This window comes from Stereum hirsutum (genome assembly GCF_000264905.1).
Source record: "Stereum hirsutum FP-91666 SS1 unplaced genomic scaffold STEHIscaffold_1, whole genome shotgun sequence".
Lineage (NCBI taxonomy): Eukaryota > Fungi > Basidiomycota > Agaricomycetes > Russulales > Stereaceae > Stereum > Stereum hirsutum.
In genome coordinates this window covers 90,138-104,752 of record NW_006763131.1, presented here as the reverse complement: position 1 = coordinate 104,752, position 14,615 = coordinate 90,138, and the positions used below count along the sequence as shown (strand labels likewise).

The following is a 14,615-nucleotide window of genomic DNA, read 5'->3' as shown; positions in this document are numbered from 1 at the left end:
ACCCATCACTTCTTACATACAACATGAAATAGATTCAAGACCAGCTGGTCATAACGCAATATTTGTTTTGTTTTCCTTGTCACGTCGTCTGCTGAAAGTGAGGACCGATGGACACTGAACCATTCTGGTTATCGTTCGTATGTCTCAGCACTTTCAACAAGAAGGGATGCTGGGCAAATAAGGTGATTAGTTCGGTCTCTTACAATTTCGTCGATACTCGTACCTTCACTTCTTCTCTCTGGATGGATAAGTCACGGTCAACATCGTAGCGTTGTATGCTGGATTCGACAGCGGGCTGTTCTCGTCTACGTCAACCCCATCGGCCATGATATGTAGGCCACAAATGAGCCGATGGTCGCGCCAGTCCCTGTCCAAACCGTGAGACGACAGTCGTTTCAACAATAAGGACTGAGAAGGTCTCTGAAGCTGAACAGCTTGAAAAACCTACAACTTCTGACACTCAGCGCCACAATACCTTGTCTTACATGCCTTACATCTCAGCCTCCCCGCTTCCGCACACTCGTGCCTCCTACACACCGACGCCTTTCTCGCCTGCAGAATGTACAGCGCCACCCACAACCACCTTCTACCTCCCTCGTAGTTGGACATGCTTGGCGGAGAGCTCATCGGAGGCAGCTTGATCTGTACAGTCTGGCCGAGTCGAGGTTTGTTTTTCGCAAGATCTTTCGAGTTGTCGATGTCGAAATCGAGGGCAGAGCGAAGGAGATGTGCCGGTGGAGGCTTCGTAGGAATGGACAAACCGTTTCGCTCGCTGTGTGAGAGCGATTTCGCCTTCAAGACGAGTCGTAGCGCACGGAACAGATGGTCTGTCCGAGCGATGGTATAGATATCCGAACGGTTAGTCATATATTCTCCAAAACGAGGAAATGAACGAACAGATAAGCCCTCTCTCGGACGTCTTGTTACCCGGATAGAGCGCGTCGAGAGTGTCAAAGAGTCCCGCATTCAGCCAAGCAGTGACCAGACGCACGAGATCCGCCCCCTCGTATCCTGGCTCGGAACTCAGCATTGATGAATAGAACATGAAGAGTGTATTTTCAAATGTAAAACCATCGCTCTCTTCACCAGCCCGGACGAGATTGAATTGAAACGACCAGTAGGGTTCCGTCAGCATCATGGCACGGAATAAAGCACAATGCGTGGCACGCTCGTGCAGCGGCAATGCACTTCGAAAGAAGCGAGCCCTGGGATCGGTAGGGCATGGAGAAGGCTGTGGCCACGCTGAATCTCCTGCTCTCAACAGAGCGGCCTCACGTGGCTTCATCTGCCCCGAGGCAAGAGGAGCCATCCACTTTTCGTCGTCGGAGGGTCGTACGACTATGTCCTTTTGTACGACCCAGGTGAGCTCCTTGAGCACTGCATCAACTTCTCCCGAAGTCCGGCCCTTGATGCGGAGAAGGCGAGCAAAAAATTGGGTGCACTCGGATAACGAGGCTGGGTGGAGGCCGCGCACGATCCGATATAGTAAACTTGTCGTTATACTTGAAGGAGACTGCACAGAGATTGGAGACTCGTTCGTATGTCTCAGAAACCAGTGGACGGCCTGCATGACGAACGAGTTGTCGACTTCGGTGGTACAATACCACCATATCTTGACGAAAAGCGAAAGCGTGACGTCATCTTCGTCGTCCAACGAGCTTCAAAGGCGGGCAAATGGCAGGTCAGAGCAGATTCTCTACCTGGCACAAAGTATGAGGGAGTTAGCTCACGCGACGAAGGTGCTATCCTTCACTAAAGAACGGAATGCGTTGGGCAATGTCGTCCTTTGAACAAAGCTATGCTGGCCCTCCTTCAGCGAGAATAGTAAAGATGGCTCTTTCCAGATCTTCCCGAAGCCCATGAGCAAGGATTATACAGCGCAAACCTGTAATTAAAGTCTTACCCTCTGGGTTATAGGACGCCAGTATCTTTTTAATGTATCCATTATGCTTTTTGTAGTTGGGCTAGATGGATCTCCGATACGGAGAGGAGTATCAAAAGTGGTTAAGGGCATGAGAACCCCTGTATCCCAAACCTGCCACAGAAGAAAAGAACCGATGAAGGATGAGAGGGACTTAGAGAATGTTAGATGAAATTAGACGCAGACGATAGAGCTCCCGTCGCTACGGCACTCGAGACTAGCTTTGCATAGTTTCTCCGCAAGACCGTGCTGCACGAGACGTCTCCAGATCTGTGAGCCATCAATTGCTGTCACTGCAAGGGCAACCGTCGCCTCCCTAGTATCCTGGTGGTACAAGTAGTACAGGATAGGTCGACGATACTCGATGAAACAAAGAGCAATGGGTGAAAGGTTAGTGCTTACTTCTGCGGTATCTCCCCAGCGATTCACATCGTCGCTATTCTTGAAATCGAGAATTGAGAAAAGGCGAGCCGGAGGATCGAGGAATCGTATAGTCTCGGGGCCCAGTCCGTAGGCTTCCAGTGCGCTCGACATCTGGGTCGCGTTGACGAAGAAAGATATGACTATGAGGCGAGAATTCCTTAAAAAGATGGTGGTGGAGTGTAGTTACGCTACGAGTCGTGGCAAAGTTGCGGCGAGCTTGCGGCGAACATGAGGCAGAACGTAAGTGGATCCCATACCATTTTGTCTCATATATGGCAGTAGAGACACTACGAGGAGACTTCGCGAGTGACAGCCCAAGGAATGAAAGGGATTGTGGCCCTGCACTGAGCGTCTGAACGCCCGGGCCGACGTGGGAAAACGCCACAGCGGCATTATGTTTGATTGGTTCCGCAAATCTTGAGGTTTGCGACTTTCAAGTTCTCTTTCTCCTCGTCCGAGGGCCTGCTCCCTTATGCTCGTACAGCCTTCCGTTTCTTTGTGCATAAATTTTCTTGGATATACTAGGCAAAACTACAGGCAATATTGTAGTTCATGGCCAGCTTAGTACCCGCAGACTAACCACGTCCTAATTGACTCGGTGCCAATCCAACATCGATGCTGCCAGACGATGGAAGCTCGACTGTCTCTGCACTCGCTCTTATTTGGTGGTGCTGAAATCTGGTCCGAGCTTGAGTCTGAGTCTACCATGTAACCAGTGGGACGATATCTTCCCGCTTTGCCTTGGTCCTTGGCTGTCCTTGATAAAAATATGGTCTACTAAAGTAAATTTGCTCGTCCTGCCCCACTGTTATTATTCAGTCTATCATTGATCCCATTCTGGACATTGAGCGGACCATAGTCTGCGATGTTGGCCGTCATGTTTTTCAGCTACGTGGAACTGCCTTTGTGCGTCAGTCATATAGGTAAATAGCGATCGTCTCTTCGACCCGGAGCGCCGCCTGCACTTTTCGAAAGATCCCAATTTAGGATCAATAACACTCTTTGTCCCATCATCTCTCTTGGTACGCTCACACGGCCTCACAGCAGCATCTAGAATCTAAAGCTCCAAATAACTCTCGATCTGTCTCATCCTATTCGCACGTTCCCACATCGAGCTCGAACATACCGCATGACTACTGCACACGACGTCGCCTGCGCTTTACCTCGGGTACACTAATTGTGCCGTCATTTGTTCGCTCCATCCCCTTCCTCATCCAGACCGGAATAAGAATGGATGGGAAAGGTTGGTGGAGATAGTTTGCGCCCTCTGTAGCGTGAAGGATTTAAGCTGGTTAAGGTACGTCATGCGACTAGTTCTGTCTTCATGCTTGCGGCTATGGAGAAAGGCGGAGACGAAGCAACCTGACTGAGATTTCCGTGTATACATGACAGCTGTATATAGGGTTAGACGAGGGGACGTTGCAGTATTTAAAAAGAAGAGAGGTCCCATTCTCGTTGCATTCTCGTTGTGCTTGCTTCCGGTACACTTCCACCCCCACTGACCAACGACTGTGCTGCTCCCAGCTTTCCTCGTCCGCAACGTGACCCTACGCCTCGAAACTGAAGACTACTCACTGACGACGAAAGAAAATAACGATGACAACCTTCGTCCACGAGTTCGATACGCCGATGTTCAAGGGGAAGGTCAACTTCCCGACTGGTGTGTATATTGATGGGAAGTTCAGCGACGGAGGGTCAAAGACAACTATTGAGTACATATTTATCATGCATGTCGCACCTAAGTATACTGTTAAATGACCACGATTCAATCTTGTCGATAGCGTTGTTGATCCTAGTACGTCTACAAATTCAATCTTGCCCTTCCTTCCATCTCTTCCCTCAACTGCCTACGAACTTCGACTATAATCAGCTTACTATCATTCTATTCACCAAACATTCCCATCCCACCCCATCCTATCTTAACTCGTGCTTCTGATAACAGGAAACGGCAAGATTATAACCTCCGTCTCTGAAGCTACCCCCGCCGACGTCGATCGTGCTGTTATCGTCGCCCAAAAGGCTTTCGACACCGTCTGGGGTCTGAACGCGCCCGGGTCGTACCGCGGAAAGTTGATGCATCGGCTGGCGGACCTGATGGAAGAGAACAAGGAGGAGTTGGCGGCTTTGGAAGCCCTGGATGTCGGTACGTTGAACTTCTGCTTCGGTCGCTGAAATTCGCGTGAGTAGATTAGGAGAACTGACTGGAGGACTTGGTCGGCTCTTTGGTCTTTGTATGACAGGCAAGACATTCAGATGGGCTATGAACGCAGACCTGTCACTGGGAATTGATACTATCAAGTATTATGCGGGATGGGCGGACAAGATTCAAGGAAAAGTCATCGAAACCACAACGGACAAGATGGCGTACACGCGCCACGAGCCCATCGGCGTAGTCGGTCAAATCGTAGCTTGGAACTTCCCTCGTACGCGCTTTCTCTGTGCTGTCTCAACCGAGTTCTGTGAAATGTGAATGAGGTCGACGTTGACGACTCTCTGGTATATGACAGTGATGTTGATGTGCTGGAAGCTCGGGCCTGCCCTCGCATGCGGGAACACTATCGTCTTCAAACCCTCCGAATTCACGCCCCTCACCGCCCTCCGCCTCGCCTCGCTCATCACCGACGCTGGCTTCCCGCCCGGTGTAATCAACATCCTCACCGGCCGCGGGCCCACCGTCGGCGAGGCGATATCCTCACACATGAATATCGAGAAATTGTCGTTCACGGGGAGCACGCTCGTGGGCAGGAAGATCATGGAGAATGCGGCGAAGAGCAACTTGAAGGATGTCAGTTTGGAGTTGGGCGGGAAAAGTCCGAACATTATTTTTGATGATGCGGATTTGGATTTGGCGGTAGCATGGAGTGCACATGGGATTTTGTGGGTGATTCTACCATCTTGGAGGTGCTGCGTGAGCTGATTCAAAGACTGTTTTTATAGCTGGAACCAGGGCCAGGCTTGTTCTGCAGGCTCGAGGATATTCGTCCAGGCTAAGGTTTATGATGAGTTCTTGAAGAGGTTCACGGTGAAAGCGGAGTCCATCAAACTCGGTGATCCATTCTCCGAGGACGCCCAGCAGGGGCCTCAAGTCTCGCAACAGCAGTTCGACGTACGTTACCGTATTTACTTCTACTTTTCGTGCCCTCTATCTACTAAGCCTTACATTTTCTCCTCGTTATGCAAAGCGTATCATGTCCTACATCGACTCGGGCAAGTCCCAAGGCGCCACAGTCCACACAGGCGGCGTCCGTTTTGGGAAAGAAGGCTATTGGATCGAACCGACCATCTTCACCAACACGAAACCGAACATGAAGATCGTCCAGGAAGAGATCTTTGGACCTGTAGGCGTATTGATCAAGTTCGAGGACGAGGAGGACGTGTTGAGGCAGGCGAACGATACGATGTATGGCTTGGCGGCAGCTGTGTTCTCGAACGATGTGAGTAGGGCTCTGGGCGTCGCGCATAAGTTGAGGGCGGGGACTGTCTGGGTGAGTATTGAGATCATTTTGGTGCTATAAAAGGTCGGAGACTGAGTCGTTGTTGGGGCAGGTCAACCATGTGAACCAGGTGCATGCGCAGATTCCGTTTGGTGGGTACAAGCAATCCGGTATCGGGCGTGACCTCGGAGAGTATGCGATTAATCAGTACGTGGTTATCCACCCTTGGGTATCCTTCGTCGCACACAGGCAGTCCTAACAATTCTCCCGACTATCCTCTAGCTACACCGCCGTCAAGGCCGTCCATATCAATGTCGGTAATGTTCGTATCTAGCGATCGGGCCCTGCAACTCGACAATGCCATCGCGATTGTGATTAGCTCAAAATATGTAGCATGTATGTATTGTATGTGTCAAAATATCGGATGACAATAACCACAACGAGTGAACATCTGAGTCAAGTCTCATAATATTCGTTATATCAACAACGTAGGACTGATACGGGGTCTAACACGGATCTTTATGCATCTTTCCAGCTCTCACCGTAGCAGAAGCGCACTACATCATAGTCCGAAGTCTACTGTTGATGCCGTGGTCTCAGGTAATTAGTCTTTACTGGCTTCGAGCTATGAGACAGATGGTTAAATGGTCGCATACGAAATGTAGATTGAGCAATAGCACTCACCTCTCCCGCTGCAACGAGGAGCTCCCTAATCTCTTCACCGATCTCGTCCGTAACATCCTTCCATCCATCCCTCGCCTCTAATCTGCCGTCTTCTCCGATCACCCTCTCTAGATCACGCAGGGTGACGACATCAAATCTATCACCCGCCCACTTCCCTCTATAGACCGTCTTAGCGTCAAAATCCTCATTCCGACCTCCGATATGAACGTTGGAGGACCAACATATCCGCGTCATAAGGCGATGGTCGAAATCGCCATGATCGTCTCCAGTCTGGCGAGTATACTCGCGTTTGCTGAGGTTACGAAGGATCCACTCTTCGCTAGCTGAGACCTGCACAGTGGAACGCTGACCTGAGATCCAGAACGGTTCTGCCCATGGTATGAATTGACGAGGCTGGCGTCCGCGCGACCAGTGTGGAGTTGTGTGTCTAACTCTTTCAGGATACGGAAGTTCGTCGTCGTAGAAGCGGTCGAAGATGTCACTGATGCTGCCTTCGCCGTCGCTCGGGAAACCTGAAGGCAGATCACCGGCCATATCACCAATACAGATGATTCGATCGCCCGCCCACAGGTTGGGGTTCATGCTCTTGCGAGTAATCGCAGAGCCGAGAGAACGCTTTCCGACGTTCCAGAAATACGAGCTAGTCGTTCCGAAAGCGAGCGCAGAGCTGAGTTCGTTGCCATCGTCGTCGCGGTCGTCCACATCAAGCAGGGAAAAAATCATGAGGTGTATCTCTGGGGGGAGGGTGTGGATGGTTGCAAAACCAGATTCTGGGCTATGTTAATGCGTTATGTTAGCTCAAATGTTACGCGAGAACAGAGCGCCGGTTTCGACATTGCTTGCCTAGGTATTGATGGCCCTGTGTACTCGGGTCTGTATCGTCTGGACCACTTTCGCACACGAGGCTTATAGCCATCAGCTCTCTGTGTTGGCTTGGGAAAACAGGGATTCAGCTTGACGGGGTTACAATCCGGGCAAGGATCAGAAGATGGTGTTAGACGACGCTGCAAGTGGGGGATGACACCGCTCCGAAGATTGCTAAGATAAAACCATTCGGAGAACTTGTCGTCGGGGCTAGCGAGACTCTGCTGTTTGTCCAAATTGATGATATACCAGTACTAGTCCATTTCACCGACGTAAGGAATGTAAGAGCAGAAAATGTGAGGAGCAGCAGTGGACGTTGCAATTGGTGGACGTTTGATTCAACTTAGGCGACACGATCGACGCGACACGAGTTCGAGCTCGCGTCGGTGGCTGAATACCGGCCGTTGCCGATCTACTGAAGTGGCTGCATGCGGCATCGACGCATTTTTCGTCCTTTCCTCCACGTCGATGCCAGCAGTGCGCCAAGAATCGGTCCTAGAAGTCACTTGGAAAGCTTTCCCATCCCAATATCACCTTGTAATTGGACTGCATACTTTTCGAGTGCCTCTTCCAGCTTGCGATTAGTAGGTCAAGCACGTTATAATCTTTTTTTCGGGCACGTAGCATTCTGTCGAGGTGCGTTTTCTACCATTCCTTTATGCTCGATATGATTGTAACAATCACCCATAAAATATGAGACGTGTAATGGGCTTGCCCCTTCGTCACGGACATCAACTATATAACTCTGATCATCATCCAATACTCTGCACCCATCTACCAAGATTTGAGGCTGACGATACTGTTTTGTCTATAGCTTCCTCAAAATCATTCACCGCAGTTCACACTGTGCTATTCTCTCGTAAAGCAGGTCTTGTGGTGGACCATCTCGTACAATCACGCGTCCATACTATGCCCATATTATATCTTGGCTTTCTCACGACACATGTTGTCCTCCATCATTCCCTCGGACTGCCAAAACCGAGCACAGGGGACAGGAGAGTCCAGTTACAATATGCTTCAATCGTGAGGACGCTCTCGCCGCCGTTCAGACGGCGTATAATACAGTCATTAGCTAGGAGGCGCTCTGACGCGTACCCTCAATTGATCATGTTCTTTCTCCTGCGGGCCCGAAACTTCATCTTGTCCCACTTCGTGGGACAGACAAAGTGACAGTTTCCTCACGCTTTACCGTTCTTTGATGTGGCAACCCCTGTCGCCAAGTAGACCAAGCCCATCAACCTCTACATGTTTCCCTTCGTGCCTATCTGCATTTCGAGGTCGCTTTTCTGTTAGCGCATCGGACGTTATGCGTACCGTCGTGCACGATGTTTTGAGTCCGTGCATCGGCTCCCAAGCTAACCAAGCCTCGCGCCAAGGGCTCTTGTCCACTGCAGAATAAATGGATGAGCTGTCGCATCCTGACAATCATTCTCTTTCGTGGAATTTCTTCAGCTCCTGGTTCTGCTCTGTCTGACACCCAAAAGATATCCATTCAGAGAATGATGCACGAGACCGTCGCTGGTTTCACTATGGAGTTATTCGGTGTCTTTGATCGTACCCACCGCTATGGTATCGTCCACAATACTCTCCTACGTTGATTTGTGTCCCTCCTTTTCGCCTCTGAAAACCTCCCTTAATTTCTGCCAGCACGCACAACATTCAATACGACCTTTTAAAGTGTATTCCGCAATTCAATATATCTTCCACAATGTTCGCAGCCATACATCATCAGCCACGAACGGAAAACCAATAAAAGGGACGTACGAGACGCTATGACAACTTCAGTACGCACCACTCGAGGATCAAGATGCATTCTACCTATCTCTCGTCTGTCCTGTCGGCCCTCATCCTCTCTCGCTCTACTATGGGCCGTGCGGTGACCCCGCTAGCTCGCCGAGCGGAGACCAAGGATGTAACCTTGAATGTCGTCAACGCGAATCTTGCACCCGATGGCTTCAATAGGAGTGCGTTTTGTCTTTAGCCCATCCAATGCTGTCGCTGACGTCCTTGGTATAGGCATGGTCACTGTCAACGGAACGTAAGTAGCTTTCGCGTTCAAACTTGTCGAGATGTATGGCTGACTATGTCACAGTTACCCTGGGCCACTCATTACCGCCAACAAGGGTGACACGCTCTCCGTCACTGTCAATAACCAGCTGGTCAGTATCGGCTAGAATGAGCATTCATATCTCAATCTTACTAGGCCGGTTTCTCAGGCCGACCCGACCATGCGTTTGAGCACATCCATCGTATGTATATCTGTATTTCCTGATACATATCGCATACTCATTGCAGGCCACTTGTAGGACTTCGACGGTATATTTTGGAACACCGCCAATGCTTTCGACGCTGGGACTCCCTTTGTCAATACCTGTCCTATTGGACCCAACTCTTCCTTTACATACGAAGTTCCATTGACGGACCAAGCAGGCAGTTTCTGGTATCACTCGTAAGTGTCTTCTTCTCCTGGCCATAGAACTCTGCTAACCTGGATCATATTACAGCCAACTAAGCGTTCAGTACAGTGACGGCCTTCGTGGCCCCTTGATCGTCTATGGTTGGTGTCTCTCCTCGATACATAATCGAGATCGCTCATGGGTATCATTTATAGACCCGGACGACCCAATGGCCGACCTGTATGATGTTGACGACGAATCGACGGTTCGTATTTAACGACTTTGTCCGAAGACCTTTGTGCTGAGCTCCTACTCGCTTTTAGATCATCCAACTCGGTGATCACTGGCACAACTCCAGTGTGGCCTTGCTTGAACACTATGTCGCCACTGGCATTGTCCCGTAAGTGCCAAGTTACACCTCTCTGCCTCGACGCTACCTGACATGTTTTGTAAAGTGTCTCTGATACCGGAACTGTCAACGGCGTAGGCCGTTACAACGGTGGGCCCGAGGTTCCTTGGGCGGTCACCACCGTTACTCCCGGCCTCTCTCACCGCCTCCGTATCATCAACCAGTCCATGCGCAATGTCTTCACCTTCTCCATTGATGGACATAATCTCACCGTACGCATTTCTCTGGTTATTCACTGGACTTGCAAGCCAGAGTTAACGAGCACGAAACGCAGGTCATCGAAGTCGACGGTATGGCTGTTCAGCCCATGACCGTGGACAAGCTGGACCTTCTCGCCGGACAGCGTTACTCTGTGATCGTACGTTTCCCACTTTGACTATGCGGCTGTCTCAACTAAATTGTTGTATATTCCAGCTCGTAGCTGATCAAGCTGTGGACAACTACTGGATCAACGCCCCCTACGTTGGTGGATCTCCCGCTCGTAACTTGAACCGTAAGATCTCCTTCTTCGTGAAATATGCAGACTAGTAACGCGTTTTTTTGTGTCCATAGAAAACTCCACCCTCTCTCGTGCCATCCTTCGATATGCTGGTGCCAACGAGACCGACCCAGTCACTCCCATGACCGACGGTCCCGCAGATGGCGTCGTGCTCCTCGAGTCTAACCTTCATGTGAGTTGTCAGTCATAAACCATACAATCCTCACTGACATCCGTGATCTAGCCTCTCGTCGCTACGCCTGTGAGTCTCGTGCTCCTCATCTCTGAATAAATATCTTCTAACATTGCTCCAGCCCCCGACTCCTGACTTGAACTTTACCTTCAACCTCGACGTCGTGAGTATCCTTCCTCAACGCATTCATCGCCCCCGCCTAACTCCACCCATACCAGGTGACTGGCAAAGCTATCTGGAACGTCAACAACGTATCCTATCTCCCTCCCGATACCCCGACACTCGTCAAGATTCTCGCTGGCGCAAACGATTCCTCGGCCTTCAATGCTACGGAAAACACGTTTATTCTTCCTGCTAACAAGACGATCCAGATCGATTTCCCTGCTAAGTGAGTTATGACTGTCGTTCTTAGGTCTCGAGAGATGTTGACGAAGTATCTATCACATAGCGAGGACGATGAATCTCATCGTGCGTTTTCTTCCCGCCATTTACTGTTGGATTCTTATACTGACCTCGTCGTTGAATGGTAGCTTTCCACTTGCACGGTGTAAGCACTACCCACTCTTCGACTTCCATATTATCCGCTGACATATCGTCTGATATCTCAGAACAACTTCTGGGTCGTCAAGTCCAACAGCTCCGAGGGTGTGATGAACGAGGTCGACCCGGTCATTCGTGACGTCGTCGCTGTCGGAGCAGCTGGTACTACAGTTCGGTACGCGGCCCTCTACATATTTTCCTTATCCCGGCGATACTATCCACACCGTTCGCTCACTCTTCGACAGCTTCAGAACCGATAATCCAGGTGCGTTTTATCCTGCACACTCGCTATACGCTCCTAGGACTGACAATGGTATACGATGCGTACAGGGCCTTGGTTCTTCCATTGTCACATCTTCTGGCACATGCAGGCCGGTCTCGCTACCGTTATGGCTTCAGGCCTCGACGATATACGCGCGAACACGCTCCCTGATGACGAATGGGAGAGTCTGTGCCCGGCTTACGATGCGCTGCCGGCTGAGTTGCAGTGAGCCGAGAGGGACAAGTGAATGGGGAACGGTGGTCATGAACTGTTGACTTATATTTATTCATTGGGTGGCTCAGACCCTCATTTCTATCTCTGTTCTAGTATGTCTATGTCTGAAAGTATCGTGTTATGGGAGTTCATTTGTTCTTTGATCATTTTCCCTCGGATTTGGATTGGGTATCATTGCCCTCACGTACTACAGACCGGATGACAAACCATCCTCAAGACTGATGAATCTTCCGTTTCGTACACTCAGGCCAACAATCACACTTCACCCTGATCGTCGAGCGAGGCGAATCTCCATCAGTCTCCTTCGAGCCGTGGTACGGTGTCACCAGTAGACCATGACCTTCTTCACTCTCCAGGAGCGATCGCACGACTTCGTCGAAGCGCATTGGAGTGGTGCTCTTAGTTTGTGAATCGTCCGGACCTGGATCTGTTGTCGTTTGAGCGACTGTAGGTTGAGTAAGTCTTGACATCCATTCAGATAGGGCTGCGGGAGTCTGTGGCGTCGCCGTTAAACCGTGAGAGTAGATCGACAGTAAATAAGACTATACCTTCGCCAACGTGTGAACGAATGAGCGTAGTTTGTCTGGATGCATACCCTTGGAAGAGAAAGTAGGTCAGACGTCACGCTCGATGGGACGATGCAACGAACTGTACCTCAAGGATGAAATGCATGAATCCTTCGATCCTTTCCTCATAATCGCGACTTCTCTCCCGCATGGACTCGGCGTCGGCACTGCGATCTACGTACGTAGACGAAGCGTCAGAATAGGCGACGCAGTAAGATACGTATGGATTGAAAATCGACTAACCTATCGATGGCCAGAGGATCTCCTGTTGCTTTTTCATGAGATCGAGCATGGTCTGCAATATCCCAAGTACCGCAGGAGCATCTTCTTCTGTGGGAATGACGAGAGGACTTCCGTCCGGATGACTGCTTTGGCCAGGTGGCGGATATGCGTCGTTCAAGGGGTCGTCCCATTGATCGAGGTGAAGTTTTCCACGAAGCTGGATGATTCAATAGATATATCAATCGCACCATAACTGCCTGCAATGAAGGAGGGCTTACCACGTTGGTATTGATGAAATACTTCGAATCCCTCTTGTATTCAGATGATGTCTGGTTAGATGTGGCGCGCTGCAGCCCAGGAAAGCAGACCGTACCAAGAACCAAGTGACCTTCACCTCCGTGCTCTCTACCCATTCTGATAGCCTTTCAATCGATTCGAAGAGAGTCCCGGCTTCATGTGCATGCTGTCTACTCTGTGCCACGCTCGCGTCACTTCAAGTCCAATTGAGTGTCATCGCGCCGGATTACAAGTTACTGGACACGCCGTACTCACGCTTTTCGGAAGCTGTCCAGCATGTCGCTCTTCGAGATACTTGACCCAGTTATATCCTCGATTTCGTCCAACACGTAGATGATGTGGCGCATCGCAAGCATGTAGCGCTCACCAACATCTTCCAAAAGTAGTTTGAGCTGTGACTGGTGAAAAAGGACCGCGGCTGAGGGCCCACCCGCCGTGGATATGTTCGGGGAGCTCGAAGGCGAAGTCATGATGGAGGAAAAGGGACGCATCGGCATGGCAGTTTGTTGTCAAGAACGTGTTCGATGGCTGAGAGTGGGTGGAGGGAAAATAGGGTGGACTGACACGCTGTCGAGTCGGCTGGTTATAAAGGGTGCAAGCGCTCCCCATCAGGGCACCGCTTTTGTGCACCTCGGCTGTAACTCTAAAGCGTTGAAGTGCTATTGTATCCAGAAGCGGTGTAACTTGTAGCTGCGAGATGTGCTACTTATTGCACCAGTGCCAGTACTAGTTACCGACTGTCCCGCTTACGGGTGTAGCACAGAGGAGCTGCTGAGCCTTTCAAAAGGACAGGGCGACCTGCCAGGAAAGTATCTAAAGGCTGCTGAATATTGTATCGCAGTAAGCATGCCAAGAGTTGACTGAAAGACCAAGTTGATCATGGAGAAAAATCGCCGACCGACGGTCTTGCGGGATTCAGATGATCAAAGATGGGTACGAAGGTCAACGTTAACGTGCTCTTCCCGTGAACAAGGAGCGATCGATGAAGAAGTCGATTCTCACGGTTGGTTTCTGGCGACATTCAAGCCACAAGCGGCCCGCCACTCAGGCTGACTCTCGCACCTAGCACGGGTTAGACAAACTACACAACAGACTAGCTTTCAATATGGTGAGTGCAATTATATGATTTGCATACACGATGTCCTTGTTCAAGGGTTCCCGAGAGACAGTCAGGATGGGAAGTTCGAATGTCAGGCTCGCACGGTGTACCCTACTTCTTCAACCAGCAAACGAAACAATCCAGCTGGGAACTCCCTGCCAGTAGCTATGTACAGACCTGGCGGCTGCGTCGCAGCGAAGCGGGCAGCCGCAGCGGTGTGACGCCGTGGGAACTTAAGTAAGCGTCGCGCGCTTGTCACGTTCGGTGAACGCGCGTCGCGCTCTTGCTCTTGTTCTTGTTGAGACGCGTCCGCATCGTCCACGATGAGTCCCCCAACAACCCGCGAAGAGCTCCTTGAGGCTTATATGGCCTTTATGGCTGTTCAGCTTACTTTATTACCTCCTAAATCCTCCCAAGAGCTACTCCAACAACTTCAGAGAGACTGTGCTGCCATCCACACTATCATGACCACTCGCTATCTTAATCCTCGTATTCCCGTTCCCAAAGCTGGTCAGCTTCACCTTGCATGGGAATATGCCAAGGATCCAGCCCATCATCACCGCTTTGTCAACATGCTGCGTGTCTCCCCACGC

The 14,615-nt window shown here is 50.5% G+C and overlaps 6 protein-coding genes across 6 annotated transcripts in view; 3 read left to right on the top strand and 3 right to left on the bottom strand.

Annotated features, from left to right (window-relative positions):
- Nucleotides 1–346: 346 nt before the first annotated feature.
- On the bottom strand, nucleotides 347–2,532 carry STEHIDRAFT_135930 (uncharacterized protein; the record flags this gene model as incomplete). The annotated part of the gene is made up of 7 exons (XM_007298329.1): nucleotides 2,324–2,532; nucleotides 2,108–2,245; nucleotides 1,904–2,035; nucleotides 1,731–1,846; nucleotides 898–1,658; nucleotides 449–827; nucleotides 347–367 (listed from the first exon to the last, which is right to left on the bottom strand). Coding segments are annotated over exons 1-7 (1,677 nt in total), but the record flags the coding sequence as incomplete, so codon positions are not given.
- Nucleotides 2,533–3,910: 1,378 nt separating this feature from the next.
- STEHIDRAFT_143336 (aldehyde dehydrogenase) lies at nucleotides 3,911–6,201 on the top strand. The gene is made up of 9 exons (XM_007298328.1): nucleotides 3,911–4,056; nucleotides 4,126–4,139; nucleotides 4,287–4,487; nucleotides 4,585–4,767; nucleotides 4,852–5,221; nucleotides 5,282–5,450; nucleotides 5,527–5,829; nucleotides 5,891–5,985; nucleotides 6,061–6,201. Exons 1-9 carry the CDS (start codon nucleotides 3,941–3,943, stop codon nucleotides 6,110–6,112), a joined length of 1,503 nt encoding a protein of 500 aa, XP_007298390.1. The 5' UTR covers nucleotides 3,911–3,940; the 3' UTR covers nucleotides 6,113–6,201.
- A 181-nt stretch (nucleotides 6,202–6,382) lies between these two features.
- STEHIDRAFT_106446 (uncharacterized protein) lies at nucleotides 6,383–7,185 on the bottom strand (the record flags this gene model as incomplete). Its single annotated transcript, XM_007298327.1, has 2 exons — nucleotides 6,383–6,403; nucleotides 6,463–7,185. 2 exons carry the CDS (start codon nucleotides 7,183–7,185, stop codon nucleotides 6,383–6,385), a joined length of 744 nt encoding a protein of 247 aa, XP_007298389.1.
- A 1,798-nt stretch (nucleotides 7,186–8,983) lies between these two features.
- Nucleotides 8,984–11,953, top strand: Shlcc14 (laccase subfamily 2). Its single transcript, XM_007299143.1, has 20 exons — nucleotides 8,984–9,290; nucleotides 9,343–9,364; nucleotides 9,419–9,485; nucleotides 9,543–9,575; nucleotides 9,633–9,775; nucleotides 9,831–9,883; nucleotides 9,938–9,987; nucleotides 10,046–10,122; nucleotides 10,178–10,343; nucleotides 10,406–10,489; nucleotides 10,546–10,624; nucleotides 10,684–10,802; nucleotides 10,854–10,871; nucleotides 10,924–10,965; nucleotides 11,021–11,190; nucleotides 11,251–11,270; nucleotides 11,333–11,349; nucleotides 11,411–11,517; nucleotides 11,588–11,607; nucleotides 11,673–11,953. The coding sequence occupies exons 1-20, from the start codon at nucleotides 9,134–9,136 to the stop codon at nucleotides 11,831–11,833; spliced, it is 1,605 nt and encodes a 534-aa protein (XP_007299205.1). The 5' UTR covers nucleotides 8,984–9,133; the 3' UTR covers nucleotides 11,834–11,953.
- Nucleotides 11,954–12,011: 58 nt separating this feature from the next.
- STEHIDRAFT_116884 (uncharacterized protein) lies at nucleotides 12,012–13,291 on the bottom strand. The gene is made up of 7 exons (XM_007298326.1): nucleotides 13,179–13,291; nucleotides 13,000–13,117; nucleotides 12,905–12,937; nucleotides 12,648–12,843; nucleotides 12,493–12,578; nucleotides 12,387–12,434; nucleotides 12,012–12,332 (listed from the first exon to the last, which is right to left on the bottom strand). Exons 1-7 carry the CDS (start codon nucleotides 13,277–13,279, stop codon nucleotides 12,051–12,053), a joined length of 864 nt encoding a protein of 287 aa, XP_007298388.1. The 5' UTR covers nucleotides 13,280–13,291; the 3' UTR covers nucleotides 12,012–12,050.
- Nucleotides 13,292–14,098: 807 nt separating this feature from the next.
- STEHIDRAFT_47363 (rotamase-domain-containing protein) overlaps nucleotides 14,099–14,615 on the top strand; it is a gene marked incomplete at both ends in the record, with an annotated part of 4,250 nt that continues 3,733 nt past the window's right edge. The window contains one exon of the mRNA XM_007297992.1: nucleotides 14,099–14,183. Within this exon, the coding sequence (XP_007298054.1) occupies nucleotides 14,099–14,183 (85 nt within the window). The remainder of the gene's footprint in view (nucleotides 14,184–14,615) is intronic.

Bases quoted from the DNA above. Each gene is read 5' to 3' on its own strand.
- STEHIDRAFT_116884 (XM_007298326.1), bottom strand. From the start codon at position 13,279: ATGCTTGCGATGCGCCACATCATCTACGTGTTGGACGAAATCGAGGAT. The intron at 12,844-12,904 runs GTAAGCCCTCCT...TGAATCATCCAG, and splicing joins ATTTCATCAATACCAACGTG to CTTCGTGGAAAACTTCACCT. The intron at 12,579-12,647 runs GTTAGTCGATTT...CTACGTACGTAG, and splicing joins GATCCTCTGGCCATCGATAG to ATCGCAGTGCCGACGCCGAG.
- Shlcc14 (XM_007299143.1), top strand. From the start codon at position 9,134: ATGCATTCTACCTATCTCTCGTCTGTCCTGTCGGCCCTCATCCTCTCT. The intron at 9,988-10,045 runs GTTCGTATTTAA...ACTCGCTTTTAG, and splicing joins ATGTTGACGACGAATCGACG to ATCATCCAACTCGGTGATCA. The intron at 11,608-11,672 runs GTGCGTTTTATC...CGATGCGTACAG, and splicing joins CTTCAGAACCGATAATCCAG to GGCCTTGGTTCTTCCATTGT.
- STEHIDRAFT_143336 (XM_007298328.1), top strand. From the start codon at position 3,941: ATGACAACCTTCGTCCACGAGTTCGATACGCCGATGTTCAAGGGGAAG. The intron at 4,488-4,584 runs GTACGTTGAACT...TTTGTATGACAG, and splicing joins TTTGGAAGCCCTGGATGTCG to GCAAGACATTCAGATGGGCT. The intron at 4,768-4,851 runs GTACGCGCTTTC...GGTATATGACAG, and splicing joins CGTAGCTTGGAACTTCCCTC to TGATGTTGATGTGCTGGAAG.